General features: G+C 43.8%; 1 protein-coding gene across 8 annotated transcripts in view; it reads left to right on the top strand.

Moving 5' to 3' along the window:
• Nucleotides 1-16,383, top strand: part of EML1 (EMAP like 1) — a 177,042-nt gene that overhangs the window by 114,999 nt on the left and 45,660 nt on the right. For all 8 annotated transcript variants that reach the window (XM_026515310.4, XM_057318478.1, XM_026515311.4 and 5 more), the window contains exons 3-4: nucleotides 1,704-1,839; nucleotides 14,336-14,470. In XM_026515310.4, coding sequence (XP_026371095.2) covers nucleotides 1,704-1,839; nucleotides 14,336-14,470 — 271 coding nt within the window. The remainder of the gene's footprint in view (nucleotides 1-1,703; nucleotides 1,840-14,335; nucleotides 14,471-16,383) is intronic.

The following is a 16,383-nucleotide window of genomic DNA, read 5'->3' as shown; positions in this document are numbered from 1 at the left end:
CTGAGGTCTCCTACCCCCTGGCTCATTCAGCACCATCCCTCTTGCTGGTCTGTAGCCTCCCTCTGCAACAATGAGAAGCCTAGTTCCCACCATCCTCCTTGCCATTCCTTAATTGTTCACTGCTAGGGCTCATGACGGTGGTTTCAGAGGTGTTGACCATGCCCCGTGGGAAACAACGTGCTTAGATGGGCTCCTCTGTAGGCTTAGTCTCTCCCCGTTTCCACGACACCTTCCTGTCCGCCCCCTTGCATGAGGTTATAGCACATACTTGTAGTATGGTTTGATTCTTTTATCTGTCATGGGTTTCCCCATCCCCTAACTGATTTTTATCTGCATACATTAAAGTTCGCTCTTTGTGCTGTAAGAGTCTGGAGGTTTTGACGCATGCATGGTGTCACATAGCCACCATACAACATCATACAGCGTCATACAGCATCATTTTACCACCCAGAAATGCTCTTGCGCCTTACCTGGTCAGCCCCCCACCTCCACCTGGCCGGCCTCTGACAACCACTGGTCTGTTTTTTGTCTCTGAGTTTTGCCTTTTATGGAATATCATATAAATGGAATCATACAGAAAGTAGCCTTTCAGCCTGGCTGCTTTCACTGAGCAGCGTGGATCTAAGACTCGTCCCTGTCCTTGGACTGCTTCGTTGATTTTTTTTTCTTTTTTTTTGCTGAGTCATATTCCATTGTCTGCATGGACCACACTTGGTTTAGCCACTCACCAATTGAAGGACATCGTGGTTGCTTCCAGTTTTTGACAATTATGGATAAAACTGCTATAAATATTAAATGCAGGTTTTATATAGACAGAAGTGTTCCAATCAGCTGAGTAAATACCTAACGTCCCGCGATGACTGGATCCTACCGTGAGACTGTATCGAGCAACCGCTGAACTGCCTTCCAAAGCGGCCGCACCACTTGCATTCTCACCAGCGATGAATGAGAGCCCCTGTTGCGCTGGTCCTGGCCAGCAGTTGCTATTTGTGTTTGTTTTTTGGATTTTAGCCACCCTAATAGGTGTATAGAGATATCTCATTATTGTTTTAATTTGCATTTCCCTAATGACAAAAGATGTTGAGCATCTTTTCATATGCTTATTTGCCATCTGTAGATCTTCTTTGGTGAAGTGTCTGTTCAGATCTTTTGCCCATTTTTTTTAATTGGGCTGCTTGTGTTCTGACTGAGGAGTTTTAAGCATTCTTTTTTATATTCTGTATACAAGTCCTTTATCAGATACGTGAGTTGCAAATATCTTCTCCCCGTTCGTGGCTGGTCTTTTCATCCTTGTAACAATGTCTTTCACGGAGCAAACATTTTTATAATTCTGATGAAGTCCAAGCACTCATTTTTTTCTTTCATGGATTGTGCTTTTGGTGATGTATACAAAACGTCACCAAAACCAAGGTCACATGGGGTTTTCTCCTGTGTTTTCACCTAGAAGTTTGATAGTTTTGCATTTTACGCTCGGGTCTTTGGTCCATTTCGAGTTCGTGTCTGCGGAAGGGGGTAGATTTTGTCTAGGTTCATTGTTCCAGCGCCCTTTGTTGAAAATCTCCGCTGAATTCTCTTGGCACCTTTGTCAGTCCTGCCAGCATTTTGAAATTGATGTCCTTTGCCATCCTACCAGTCGTAAGTTCTGTAAAAAGTTACCTTGACAGAGGGGAAAGCTCTGATTGCGTTTTCTATTTGTCTCACAGCAAGACCACTGGTGCAGACCTTGCCTTTAAGGACCACTGTCAACAACGGCACTGTTTTACCAAAGAAACCTAGTGGCTCTCTACCGTCCCCCTCGGGGGCCAGGAAAGAAACTGCTGTGCCCGCCGCAACCAAAAGGTAGGTACAGAGTGTCTTCATCCAACTCGAAAAGGAGTTCCATCTCAGATTTAAAATAAATATTGCCTTTTTATGTGACATCTCTTAATTTCTTGTCTGAATTAAAACTCATAAAAGTACAATATTTGGTGTGTTGCCGTATCGGGACCCATATAAATTTATTGTTCTGCTTTTTTTAGACTTAATCTTACTGTCTTTGAAGTCTCATTGACTAACACCACGATGTGCCATTTCGTATTTTCGCCTGAGGTTCTCTTAAAAACACAAATGGGAGTGTAAACTGTGTAAAGATGAATATGCTCAAAAAAAAAAGAAAGAATGAAGGGGCACCTGGGTGGCTCAGTCTCTGAAGCATCTGCCTTTGGCTCAGGTCATTATCCCAGGGTCCTGGGATCGAGCCCTGCGTTGGGCTCCCTGGCGAGCCTGCTTCTGCCTGCTGCTCCTGTTCTCTCTTTCTCTCTCACACACACACATTCTCTCTCAAATAAATTTTTAAAATCTTCAAAAAAAAAAAAAAGATAAAAGAATATGCTCTTCCCAACTTTATACGTGGCATAGAGCAAAATTCAGATTATCATACCAACCTTAACTTTTTATCTATAAAATTTGGATAAGCTCATACGTTTAAGTAGTGCCTAACGGGGAGGTTCTGGATATTGATATTGTCTGTCCGAGCATAGTTTGCTCTTAACATTTCTATAATTTTGTGATTATCATATTAAAATTTCATATCTTATATGCCAGGCCACTTGTCTATGTTTTCAGGCACTAGAAAATTAAATACCTGATGATAATAGAGTCTAGAAAACCTTAAAGAAATTCTTGTGCAGTGCTAGCCCCCCGACTTGTTACGAGCCCACCGTAGAAGCTTTTAGAGCTCATTACGATGCTAGCTGCCTACCAGGTGCCGGGTCAGGGACCGTGAGCGTGCTCTAGGGCATGCTGGGGCCGCCCGTGGGTCCTCAGGTGTAGATCAGAAGCTGGGCTGTGACTTGGAGGAAAACGTAGCGACCCCATCTTCGCCTCCAAATGTATAGTGTTTGTCCTCTCCCGCAACAAGCGAATTTTCATTGTGTTTTTATCGGAGTTTCATGGACTTATTGTTTGTGAATTTTAAGAAAATTGATTTTGCAGGGCTTTTTAAAACAAAAAATAACATTCTTAGCTTCATGTCGTATCTGTTTAATACTTGCTTGAATCCTTTATTTCTAATCGACATGAAGTGACCTGCCTTCTAAATGACGGCAGTAGATATGGACTTTTTTTTTCGTCCAGGTGTCGAAGATTGCCAAGGTTGACTTCACTTTAGGATTCGGGTTGCCATCTGTTATAAAACACATGACATTATATCATCTCAACCATTTCTAAGCGTACAATTCAGTAGTGTTAAGTACCGTTGCACATCGTACCACAGCAGATCTCAAGAACTTTTTCATCCTTTTTTTTCTGTTTCTTTTTAAAATTATTTACTTACTTACTTAAATTTTGATTCCGACACAGTTAACATACAGCGTTGTATTAGTTTCGGGTGTACAATGTAGCGATTCAACACTTGCATACACCCCCCGGTGCTCATCAGGACGAGTGCCCTCCTTCATCCCCAGCCCCCACTTCCCCCGTCCCCCACCCACCTCCCCTCTGCTGACCATCAGTTCGAAGAACTTTATCATCTTGCAAAACTGAATCTCTATACCCATTAAACAGTAATTCCCACGCCCAGCCCTTGGCAGTCACCTTTCTACATTCTGTTTCTGTGATTTTGACTACTTTGGATACTACATATGCATGGAATCAGACAGTATTTGTTTGTCCCTTTGTGACGGAGTCATTTCACTTAGCAACATACCCTTCAGATTCATCCATATTGTAGCATATCACAGGATTTCCTTCTTTATTAAGGCTGCGTAACACACACACACACACACACCCCACCTCTTCTTTATCCAGTCAACCGTTGATGAACACTTGACTTCTTTCCACCTCTTGGCTAATATAAATGATGCTACGATGGACGTGGATTTGCAAATAGCTCTTCAAAATCATGCTTTTAATTCTTTTGGATATGTACCCAGAAGTGGGATTGCTGAGTCATAAGGTAATCCTATTTTTAATGTTTTGAGGAGCCACCATACTGTTTTCCCGAATGGCTACACCATTTTACATACCCACCAATGATGCACAAAGGTTCTAATTTCTTCTCATCCTTGCCAAAAACTTGTTATTTTCTGTTCTTTTGCTAGTGACCATCCTAATGGATATGAGGTGTTATCTCATTGTGGTTTTGATCGGCATTTCTCATAAGTGATAATGAGCATCTTTTTTTTTTTTTGAAGTAATCTCTACGTCCAATATGGGGCTTGAACTCATGACCCATGAGATCAAGAGTCACGTACTCTACTGACTGAAGCAGCCAGGTACCCAGATATTGAGCATTTTGTTATATGCTTTTGGGCCATTTGTGTATCTTCTTTGGAGAAATGTCTGTTTAAGCCCTTGGCCCATTTTTAAATCAAATTATTCATTTTTCTGTTATTGTTCCTGAACTGTAGAATTTCCTTACATATTCTGGCTATGGACCCCTTATTAGATATATGATTCGCAAGTATTTCCTCCCATTACATAGGTTGTCTTTTTACTGTATTGATTGTTTCCTTGATGCACAGAAGTTTTTAAGTGTGATGCAGTCCCAAGTGTCTATTTTTGCTTCTGCTGTCACATCCAAGAAATCATTGACAAATACAATGTCCCAAAGCTTTCCCCCTCCATTTTCTTCTGGGAGTTTTATGGTTTTAGGTCGTACATTTAGGTCTTCAATCCCTTTTGAGTTAATTTTTGTGTATTGTCTAAGGTAAGGGTCCAACTTCATTCTATTGCATGTGGATATGCAGTTTTCCCTCTGCCATTTGTTGAAAAGGACTGTCCTTTTCCCGCCATGTGCTCTTGGTTCCCTTGTTGAAAATCATTTGGCCACATACTCAAGGCTTTATTTCTGGGCTCTCTATTCTGTTCCATTGATCTGTATTTCTCTCTTTGTGCTAATAAAGATACCTTACCAACTTGATTACTGTTAACTTGTAGCATATTTTGAAGTCAGGAAGTTTGAGGCCTCCAACTTTGCTCTTCTTTTTCAAGGTTGTTTTGGCTATTTGGGGTCCCTCGAGATTCCTTTTAAATTTTAGGATATTTTTTTCCATTTCTGCAAAAAATACCATGTTGATAGGGGATGCACTGAATCTATAGATCATTTTGGGTAGTATAGACATCTTAACAATATTAGGTCTTCCAATCCATGAAAATGGGATGGGTTTCCACTTATTTATGTCTTCTTTGATTTCTTTTAGCAGTGTTTTATAGTTTTTTGTGTACAGGTCTTTCACTTCTTCAGTTAAATTTATTCCTGAGTATTTTATCCTTTTTGATTCTGCAGCAAATGGGATTTTTCCTTAATTTCCTTTTTTGTGTTAGTTGTTGTTAATGTATAGAATGCAACTGCTTTTTTGTATCCCATAACTTTGCTGAAATTATTTATTAGTTTTAAAGTGTGTGTGTGTGTGTGTGTGTGTAATCTTTAGGGCTTTCTACATGTAATAGCATGTCTTCGGCAAATAGAGATAACTTCACTTCTCTCTTTCTAATGGCAATACCTTTCATTTCGTTTTCTTATCTAATTGTGCTGGCTAGGATTTCTAGTACTGTATTGAACAGGAGTGGCGCAAGCGGATCTCCTTGCCTTGTTCCCGATCTTAGAGGAAAAGCTTTTAGTCTTTCACTGTGGCCTATGAGGTTAGCTGTGAGCTTTTCATATATGGCCTTTATTATGTTAAGGTAATTTCCTTCTATTTCTAATTTGTTGAGAGTTTTTAACATGAAAGAACGTTGAGTTTTGTCAAGTGCCTTGTCTGCATCTGTTAAGATAGTGACGTGCTGTTTGTCCTTCATCACGTTGATGTGGTGTCTTACGTGGATTTTCATATGTTGACCCATCCTTGCATTGCAGGTTAGGTCCCACCGGGCTATGGTGTAATGGTCCCCTCTTATGCATGGTCTCACTTTCTGCAGTTTCAGTTGCCCATGGTCAACCTCAGTCCCGAAGCACATGACCCTCCTGACATACCACCAGAAAGTCAACAGTAGCCTCACACTATGTCACAGTGCCTACCGCACTCATCTCACTTCATCCCAACACGTAGGCATTTTATCATGTCACATCATCACAAAAAGAAGAGTGAGTAGAGTATAATGAGATATTTTGAGAGACAGAGACTACAGTCACATAACTTTTATTACAGTATATTGTTATAATTGTTCTATTTTATTATTATTGTTGTAGATCTCTTACTATGCCTACTTTATAAATTAAACTTTATCATAGGTACGTGCTTATAGGAAAAAGCTGTGTAAATAGGGTACTATCCACAGTTTCGGGCATCCACTGGGGGTCTTAGAACATGTCCCCCGTGGATAAGGGGGGCTCCTGTTATCCTTTTAAGATGCTGTTGAATTCAGTTTGATAGTATTTTGTTGAGGATTTTTGCTTCAAGCGTCATCAGGGATATTGGTCTATAGTTTTTCTTGCTGTGTCTTTGTCTGGTTTTGGTATCAGAGTAACGCTGGCCTCATAGAATGAGATCGGGAGAATTCCCATCCACCCCTGACCCCCTTCAACTCTTTGAATGACTTTGAGGAGAATTGGTATTAATTCATCTTTCAATGTTTGGTAGGGTACTCCAGTGATGCCATCTGGCCCTGGGCTTCTCTTTGTTGGAAGAATTTTTTTATTACTGTTTCAATTTCCTTCTAGTTATCGGTCTGTTAGAGTTTTTATTTCTTCCTGATTCAGTCTTGGTAGGTTGTATGATTCGGGGAATTGATCCATTTCTTCTAGGTTATCCAGTTAGTTAGCATGTAAGTGCTCATACTGGTCTCATACAATTCTTTTTCCTTCTGGGACATCAGTTGTAATATCCCCTCTTTCGTTTCTAATTTTGGGTATTTGCATCTCTTTCTTTTTTCCTTAGTCTAGCTGAGGATTTGTCCATTTTGTTGATCTTTTTAAAAGAGATTTATAGTTTCACCGATTTTTTTCTTTTTTCTATTCTGTTTTGTTTATCTTTGCTCTGATCTTTATTAAGTCCTTACTTTTACTAACTTATGTTCCAGTTCTTCTTTTTTCTAGTTCCTTGGGGTAGAAGTTAGGTGCTTGTTTTGAGATCTTTCTTCTTCTCAATGCACATCTTTACTGCTGTAAACTGCCCTCCTAGGATTGTGTTCTCTGCATCCCACAAGTTTTAGTGTGTTTTGTTTTTATTTTCATTTGCTTCTAGATATTTTCTAAATTCCCTTGTGATTTCTTCTTTGACCCATTGATTGTTCAAGAGCGAGTCCTTCCATTTCAAGAGTAACTTTTTATTTTATTTATTTATTTTTTTGAGAGGGAATGCGCATGCACACACAAGTGCACGTGGAGGGGGAGGGAGAGAATCTTCAGCAGGCTCCACGCCCAGTGTGGAGCCCAACGTGGGGCTCTCACAACCCCAAGATCATGACCTGAGCCGAAATCAAAAGTTGGATGCTTAACCAACTGAGCCACCCAGGCATCCCACAAGAGCAACTTTTTTTTTTTTTTAAGATTTTTTTATTTATTTGACAGAGATAGAGACAGCCAGCGAGAGAGGGAACACAAGCAGGGGGAGTGGGAAAGGAAGAAGCAGGCTCATAGCAGAGGAGCCTGATGTGGGGCTCGATCCCATAACGCCGGGATCACGCCCTGAGCCGAAGGCAGATGCTTAACCGCTGTGCCACCCAGGCGCCCCACAAGAGCAACTTTTTAAAGTAGCAAATTATTGTGGTGCTTGGCTGGCTCGGTCGGTAGAGCGTTTGACCCTTGATCTTGAGGTCGTAAGCTTGAGCCCTACGTTGGCTCTGGAGACTACTCAAATGAATAAATCTTTTTAAAAAAATAAATAAAGTAGCAAATTATTAATGGAAAAATGAGATTCTTTCCCTTTATTCTTAGATAAAACAGAATGTTATCATTTATACCTCATATATTTGGAATTTATATAAAATAAAAAAATTTTCAAGGCAAAAAATAAAAGTAAAAATTGAAATGCAAATATAATTCCTAGCTTTCAGTTCATTTCACAAAAGCTTACGTCCAGCATTCGCGCTCTTTGATTTTGTAGAATTCTCTATGTTTGGTCCAAAGTAACTTTGATGTAGTGCGATAATGCCTTCTCTTTATAGACTATTTACAGTTTTCTTAGACCTTGTAGGATTAATTGGCATGATTGCTAGAATTCCTGGCAAATTGTATTTTCAGTTCTAGTGTTCGACACATGTATTCAGGGCAGGGTAAGGCTGGGGAATGAGGTTTCTGAAACTGACCACAGAAGTGAGGCTGGGCTATGGAATTGGATGGACACTTTCCCCAGGGTGTGAAAAAGCAAGGACATCAGTGGGTACTTTGGGTCCCCTCTAAGTCAGTGATGAGGGCAGAAACCATTCTTCGATGATAATAAAAGCCTTCAAAGTACCAGGTTTTTAACATTGGTATCACTAATCCTCAAAATGACTTGCAAGGTAGATATTATTATTTCTGTTACAAGAAGACCGAAGCTCAGAGAAGTGAGGTAACGCCCCCAGGTCCCACGGGCACAGAGCTGGGAAGGGGCTCGGACCCAGATTCACGTGCACCCAGAGTTCACGCTCCTACCGCTACGCTAGGCTGCTTCCCGCAAGATGTCCAGGTCAGCACTTACATCGACTCCTAAAAAGTGCTCGATACAGTTACTGTTTGGAAGTGATCCCTTGTGTATGCCCCACGCTGTCTGCGTGCTGCTGTCAGGAGCAGCGATGTTCCGAGATGCCCCCGTGGGTGCCGACGGGAGCAGCTGCAGAGACTTCTGGCAGCAAGTCTGAGAGATAGGACTGCCGGGTACTCAGGGGCTCAGGGGCTGGACTCCAAGGACAGAACTGGCCATCTGCCGTGAGCAGAGACCTGGGTCCTCTGCCCGCCGTGTCAGCCTTACATGCAAGAGCTCGTGACTGGTGATTGCTCTCAGCAAGATTATCTTGGGAGGAAAGGAAGGAAAGGCGGGAGGGAGGGAGGAGAGTTAGTGGTAGCCATCATATTGTGTGCATGTATACGTGTTCACACTTAAACAATAACCTTCCTTCCAGAAATATTCTAAAGCCTCTGTAGATACTTCTTTTTAACTTACAGAATAATCAGTTTGGTTCATCTGATAAACTGTTGTCCAGCAGCCAACCAGAAATCCATGGTTTTCTAGAGTGAGTGTCCAAGACTACTGGCTTTCAGGGTAGAACATAGTGGATCATTAATTTTGTTTCTCTGGCTTTTATGGGCGTCCATGGATGTGAGTTCCCATCCACTCGGATGTTGGAAACCCAAACAGTAGCATCCAATTATTCCTCTGCGGTCAAGTTCCTATAGATCTCTCATTAGGAGAGAATTCTGAAAAGAGCAAGAAGCACGCTGGGCATTCTGAATATTAGGAATAAAATAGCTTCCAGGACGTTTCAAATATGTTTACAATCACGCGGGAATTTTTCTATAATCAGAGTTCCAAATTAACCAAGTCGGGGCATCTGCAGTGGGTGGATGGGTATATGTTTGTTTTCTTTCCTCTGGGGTTTTTTCAGCCTAGTGCTTAAGAACAAAATCTCCTTTGGAAATTGTCCAGCACCCAGCAGTTGTGCTTTGTGTTGCCAATTAAGACTTCGATTGGGGGCTCGATTTGGAATCCTTGGGAAAAGCTTTGTTTCCATTAGTCAAAGGAAAAAAGGCAGAAAATCCGGGGAAGACATTGTAGGTCATACCTTGCTCAGTGGGGGTGCTGACGCTGACAATAGAATAACATTCCCACGGGCTCAAAACAGAGACAATAACTCATTCTTTCAGCTCCTAAGCAGAGTTTTACAATAGGGCAGAGCTGTGAGAAGAGAGATCAAAAGAACAAAACTGGTACAAAACAGAGCATTATTTTAAAAATGCTCTGTTCCAAGTGTAAAATAGGGTGGTAAACATCTCTTGCTTCAAATAAACAGCTGACGGTCCTTTGGAAAAATGATTACACTTGTTAGAAAGACCCATTTGTAAATGCACCAGTCGGTGCTGGACACGCACACAATTTCAAAAGTAGAAAAGTGAAATTTGATTTTCCAGGGTTTTTTAAATTATTACTTCTGATATATTTCCTTATCACTGAGATCCCTTGAAATGTAGGTGTTAAACTCACGTTTTGAGTCTGTTTCTGTAGCAAAATAGAGATAGAGTCATTCTGTCATTGAACGAAGGAAGATGAAGTTGGCACCTGTCCCCTTATCAGAAGTGACGCAGTCACCCCTCTGGGCTCAAGGAGCTGGATTTGCATGGTAGAAGAGAAACTTATTCTGAAGACCCATCAGATTCTCTAACACCACCAGCCTTCCTAGGAAATGACTTGGTTTCTGCCACAAAGATACAGTGGAAGAGAGGGAGATAAGAGCATTTTGTAATTACTCAAGTGAGTGATCTCCTGCAAGAATTGTAACTTGCCGGGGCGCCTGGGTGGCTGAGTCAGTTAGGTGTCTGCCTTTGGCTCAGGTCATGATCTCAGGGTTCTGGGATTGAGTCCCCACGTCAAGCCTTCCTGTTCAGTGGGGAGTCTGCTTCTCCTCCTCACTCTGCCTCTGTGCTCTCCCTCTCCCTCTCTTAAATAAATAAATATAATCCTAAAAAAAAAAAGAATTGTAACTTGCAGGACAAACACCAGATTGGTCCTGGCCCATGTTGACTCACCAGGGCTCAGCCCAGCTCCCAGTATACAGTCAATGCCTCATACGTATTTGTTGAGTGGATAATTGTTCCGATGATGATTGTCATCACCCCGGCTGTCATGACAGATGACATCATCAGAAAATCTCTGGTGGTACACAAGAGACACCGGTCAGATTTCTGTTTTTTCTTTTGTAAACGTTTGGGATCTTCTTGCACAATTTTGGAAAGCCAATCCTTGATTCCAAATCACTAATGAGAGAAAGACATAATTGTAGCTTGTTATGCTTAGAGTTACTATCTAACCGTAGGAAGAAAGCTTGCCACCAGTCTCCCTTGCAGAAACTTTTATTAAGTCTAAAATTTAGTTTAAATTGGCAAAAACCATCGAATGGGTATGGAATGGAATGCAAAGAACCATTGTATTTGCAGAACTTGGAAGGTTTTTGGTTTGGAAGTGCGGGTAGAGACCAGAAGGGAAAAGAAGAAATGATGCTGTCCGTGCATTTCTACACCAAAAATATTTTACTTGCCTTAACTGCTAAAAAATGTTCTCCACTACTGTACAGTCTCTCACAAGCCACTTCTACCACTTTCAAAATGAAGAGCAGTATTTTTCCCGTGCTGTCCGGAGGGAACATAACTTCTCTGATATTCCCTGCTGGTTATTGAAGGAGGCTTCTCGCAGTGAGTGTACACTCTTACTCCTTCTGGCTGCCCTTGATCCTGTGAATGTCTGGTCTTCCAGCTTTATTTTCCGTCCTTCACTTGGAGTCCTGGTAAATCCTCTTTAATTCCTAAGAGCTCTGGGCTCTCAAAAGGAAATATCTTGTTTTTTCTGTGTATACAACAATAGTTTTTTTTTTTAAAAGCTTAACATTTTAATGCAAATGTGCAAATGATAACTATCTGGGAAGAGCTGTGATGAATTCTATCCAAGGCTGTCTCCGCAGAGAAGGAAATGTTCTCCACTTGGATGTGTGGTGTGTGTTCTGTTATTTATTGAAGCTTACCAAAATATTTTCCCACGCTCTTGTTGTTGCTCTCAGCTTCTTCCGCTTTGTCTCTGTGGCTCTGATGCGTAGATCGAACAGGTCTGTGAGTCTGCTGAGTGCATGCGGACCGAGTAGACGGATTCGCAGGTCCTTAGCTTGATTTCACAGCGCGGGAGCGTGAGGGCCCGTTGGCGTCGCGGCAGGGAGGTCTGCGGTGTCTCTGTTGGCCCCGCCTCAAATCCTGTGACCATGTTAATTATTGACGTTTGTTGGACGTTTAGATGTTCGGCAGGTCCTCGGCCCCGTGTACGTGGGTGTCGCATGAAGTGTAGGCAGTCCTGAGTAGGACGCCCAGCAGAGAGAGCAAGGAGGAAGTAATCCCAGACGAGCTGCCACATCCCCGAATGTGTGTCCTCATCTCTATAAGGGGGATCACGCCGCCTTTGCCAGGGGCTAAATGAAATCACACATGCCAGCCGCGCAGTTCTTTGCGTGTGTGGCCCGTCACTGCCACCTGCTAACTCCATGTTTCCATCACTGCTGTCCCCTGGTAGCTCTTCTGGCTGCTAAGCTCAGCGTTATTAAAAAATCGGTTAACGTTTGCTCTAATTGATGAAGAGTCATGGTTTTTCAGTTCTGTAAGGGTGTTTTATCCCAGTCTTTAAGTTGCCGTGAACTTGCCATGAACTCCCCTAAGGACACCACGCGGGTGACGCTCTGGGCTGGTGGCTCGGCTGCTCCCAGGGGGCCACCAGGGGCTGGGCAGCGTGCCTCCGAGCCCCGTGCCAGATGCTTGGCAGAGAAGATCCCGTGAAATTAAATCAGCTCGGTGTTTCTCGTCTCTGGAAGAAATTGAACTTTAAGCACAAAGGTTTCTATCATTTTTAGACCTCAGTCCCAAATTTCAGAAATGCAGTGCTCTCCTAAGATCTATAATTTCCTTGTCCCCAAATTGAGCGTTCTAAAAATGCACGTTTTTGACCTTGAGGCATGCCCGTTCAGATCTGGTGATGTAAACCAGAGCTTCCTTGGTTACCAGAAAGTCTACGCAGAAAACATATTCATGTCATCACGATTACGGTCACGTTATTTGTATTTGCTCACCCAGAGAGCAAGATGGTTTTCAAAAGCTGATACACCATGCAGTCTTAAAAAAAATGCTAAGAGATTCTTTGCTGAGTGGTGGGTGGTTCCAAAGGGAAAGGGACTGAAACTGGCCTGAAGGAAGGGGGTGAGGACAGAAGAAGAGTGGGTGGGGGGCTACTGAGAAGTCCTAGTGCCTGGCTGTCATTAGGAGAAAGGGGGGCTCGGACCTTCGCCCCAGGAGTGTAGCCTTGGTCTCAAATCCCTTGGTTCCCGTGTCCCCCTGGTTGAAATGTGGTCTGATCTGCCACCTCCCTGGGCCCATTCTCTCGGCAGCCACCTGGCCCTTCTGCCTTGTCCCTATTTCCACCTGCAGCCCCAGTGCCACCTGGACCCTGCTTCTTCCCACCTGTGGCCCCCTCCTGGCTTCCTCCTCCCCACCTCTCTAGCCTTCTCTGCCACCTAGCTCCCATGCCTGGGGCAGACCCTCCACCCCCAGCCCCAGCCCGGGACTGGCACCGCCAGCCAGCCCTCTCCTCCTTTCTACAGAGCAGGCGCTGCGTTAGAACACCTCCTGTCTCTTCCTGTGACAGGCTCACAGTGTGATAGTCCCGTTTATTGACTCATTTATTCCATCTTTTTTCATTGAGTAAGTATCAAGCTTCACTAGCTCTCGAAGTATGTAGGAATGATCAGTGAGATAGGGTCCCCAGGAATGTGTGGCCTGGTGATGAGGATACGACCTTCACAGGGATGCCTGTAATACACGTTTCACCTGCAGCCCCTGTGCTGGCTGACCTACCCTTCATGCCACGCGGGCCTTTCTTTTCCCTAGGACGTCTCTTCCCGACTGTGTAATGACAATACATTCAAGCCGTTCATTTGATCTCTCCCAGAAACTCCCAGTCTTCAGGGAATCTTCCCAGACATCGCCCCTGGACCCCGCAGCAGTCTAGCTCCCCCTGGTTACACTTGCATGGGCGCTGCCTGCAAACAACAGCATCGTACAGGGGCTGGAGTGTTTCTGTCATTAGCGGGGTGTCCTATTTGCTTTTGTCCTACATGTGCCTTTAGAGCAGAGTTCCTGCGTGTCAGCACTGCCAACTCTGGGGGCTGGGTGGCTCCTTGTCGCGGGGCTGTCCTGCAAGTTGTAGCGCGTTCAGCAGCATCCCTGGCCTCTCTACCTCCTGGACACCAGGAGCAGCCCTCTCCCCCCTGTTGGGACCATCACAGATGTCTCCAGACATTGCCGAATGCCCTCTGGGGGAGTAAGCCCTGGTTAAGCACCCGTGGTTTAAATGGAAGCCTGCTCCGGTGCTGGCTACTCCCAGCAAAGCCCCTGCAACGCTTTCAGATAGGGTCATTGGCGATCTTCCCTTTCGGCGTCTGCTGGGACACTGAACTGTGTGCCAATTGCTACTGTTCCGAAGTCCGTGAGTAGAGGCATTGATTCCAAGTGAAATCCGTACAGGCATACAGACACAGAGGGAGAGACGGACACTCTATAGTTAGGAATTTAGAGCCACGCTCTTAAATATCCATGTGGAAGTACGATGTTCTATGTAATATATTTTTATACGCGGCAATAAAATAAAATCGCCCTGTTAAGAATTTCATTGCCCTTTACATCTCACTGTAGTACCGTCAAGAGGACCAGCTCCTCCGAGCGAGTGTCTCCCGGCGGTCGGAGGGAAAGCTACGGCGACTCCAAAGGAAACCGAAACCGGACGGGATCCACGAGCAGCTCTTCCAGTGGCAAGAAGAACAGTGAGAGGTAAGGGGCGTCTTCTCTGCTGCTCCTGCGTCCGGATGTTTTGTCACCTCTCTTCCCCAGAGATGAATCAGAAGATCCCCACACGCACACGAGCGCCAAGCTCGCCCCAGCAGACAGGCCTTCTCCTGAGAGCGTTGGGGGCACTGATCCAGGGGCCGCTGGAGGCGGCCGCTCGTCATAGCGCCCACCAATCGTTGTCCAGGTAGGAGGTGAGAACTTGAAATCCCAGCACCCTGATGCACACAGAAATAGCTCCTGAGAATTTGCTTAGCACCAAATCCAAGGAACTGGGGAAGCCATTCTGAATTTCCGTACAGAGCTTTTTATACTTCTAGTATGTTCTGCCGCCATTTTGAAATTAATTTCAGTGGGTTGTTTGACTTTGTCAGCAGTACTTTCCAAGATAGACTGGGTGAAAAGTTGAAGTTTTATCATTTGTCAGAAACCATTTTTAATACTGAGCTGACACCAGAAATAGGACCCTTTCTTTCTGGTTTTACGAAATACGCTTACTTCTAATTATGAATTTTCCCTTTGAGGTTAATTTATAATGGATTATGATAAACACCTACACAACTAATAGTAACCTTTTATTAGTGAAAGCTAATGTTGGTGTTGTAATGGCCTGTTTCCCATTTATGCATGTGTGGGGCCGAGGAGACCGGTCTCTCTGGGCGGACACCTGACGCTGTACTTTATTCCCTCTTTTTAAACATTGTGCTTTAATTTTACTCTCTCTCTATTGAGCAAGGCTGAGGAAGGAATTTCAGCTTCACAGGCTAAACATGGCTTCCCCCCCCAAATGTTTATGTAAGGAGAAGGCTTAGTCATAAAGCAGTCGACTCCAACCCACAGGCTGTAAAGATTCCAAGTTTGTAAATCCACTCTGATTCACTCCTGTAAGGAAGCTTAAATTCTTTTTCAGTTTTATTCCTCAAAGATATCTTCTGTAGAAAAGATGCGGACGCTTCCCCCATCTGTACCAGGTTAGGGCCACCTGTCGTGGATTAGCAGTCTCGGAGACCACTCACATGGGCTTCTGTCTTCTAATTTAGACTGTTAGTACTTCTTATCAGAAGATTATGCTAATTGGACGGTAATACCTTAGAAATAAGGCCGCATGGCAACGTTGGCGGTAGGGTGTTAAACGGGTCATGCTGCGGCCCGTCGGGCTTCTCTGTATTTAGGGTAAGCTTGGAGGTTGGCCCTGAAATGTCTAGATCTTGGCAGTTCTTAAAAACTTGGCTCCTTCTCTGCACATCTGATTTTTATTAAGAATTTCCAAAAAGCATCTGCATTGTGCAAACTCCAGATCTGTTTTATCTTTTTAAATCCTACGGCGTTGATAAATGCACTGGGTAAATATTTCCATAAAAGATATTTGCAAAGGGTTTTGTTCGGTTTGCTTTTGTTTTTAATGCCACGGTAGGAAATTTTGATTTGGAAATGAGGGATGGGGAAAATCTACTCATCATTTTCTAAAAATAACTCCAGCAATGGAACATGTCCATTTAAAAATAAAACCTTTATTTCGTTAGGACCCAGGAAAAGCTGAGGTCTGCGTAGCGCTGGACAGGTTGAGTTGTATGCACCTGAAAAAGAAAGTTCTTGCCTTCTCATAGGTAATTGCTGGTGTTGGGAGATACCTTCAGGGGTCCGTGGGAATAATAGCCCAGTAACTGAGACAGGAAGAAGCAGCACCAAGAAGCAGGAGCAGTGAAGGCCAAACTGGTGATTCAGTCTCTGCCTGACTCTTTCCTTCCTTCTTCTTCTCCCTTCCGCTGTGAGCAGGCCCCCTCCTGGGCTCTGTTCATCTGGCCCCAAAACAAAGCTGGGAGTCCCATGGACCGATGCCCAATGGCCGGGACTTAACTCGTGCAGAGAAAGGTGGAGGGAGGTGGCCTGACCTAACC

Source organism: Ursus arctos, unplaced genomic scaffold (assembly GCF_023065955.2).
Source record: "Ursus arctos isolate Adak ecotype North America unplaced genomic scaffold, UrsArc2.0 scaffold_25, whole genome shotgun sequence".
In the NCBI taxonomy this organism is placed as follows: Eukaryota; Metazoa; Chordata; class Mammalia; order Carnivora; family Ursidae; genus Ursus; species Ursus arctos.
Note: the sequence above shows the minus strand (reverse complement) of the source record. Positions and strands in the feature narration are given on the sequence as shown.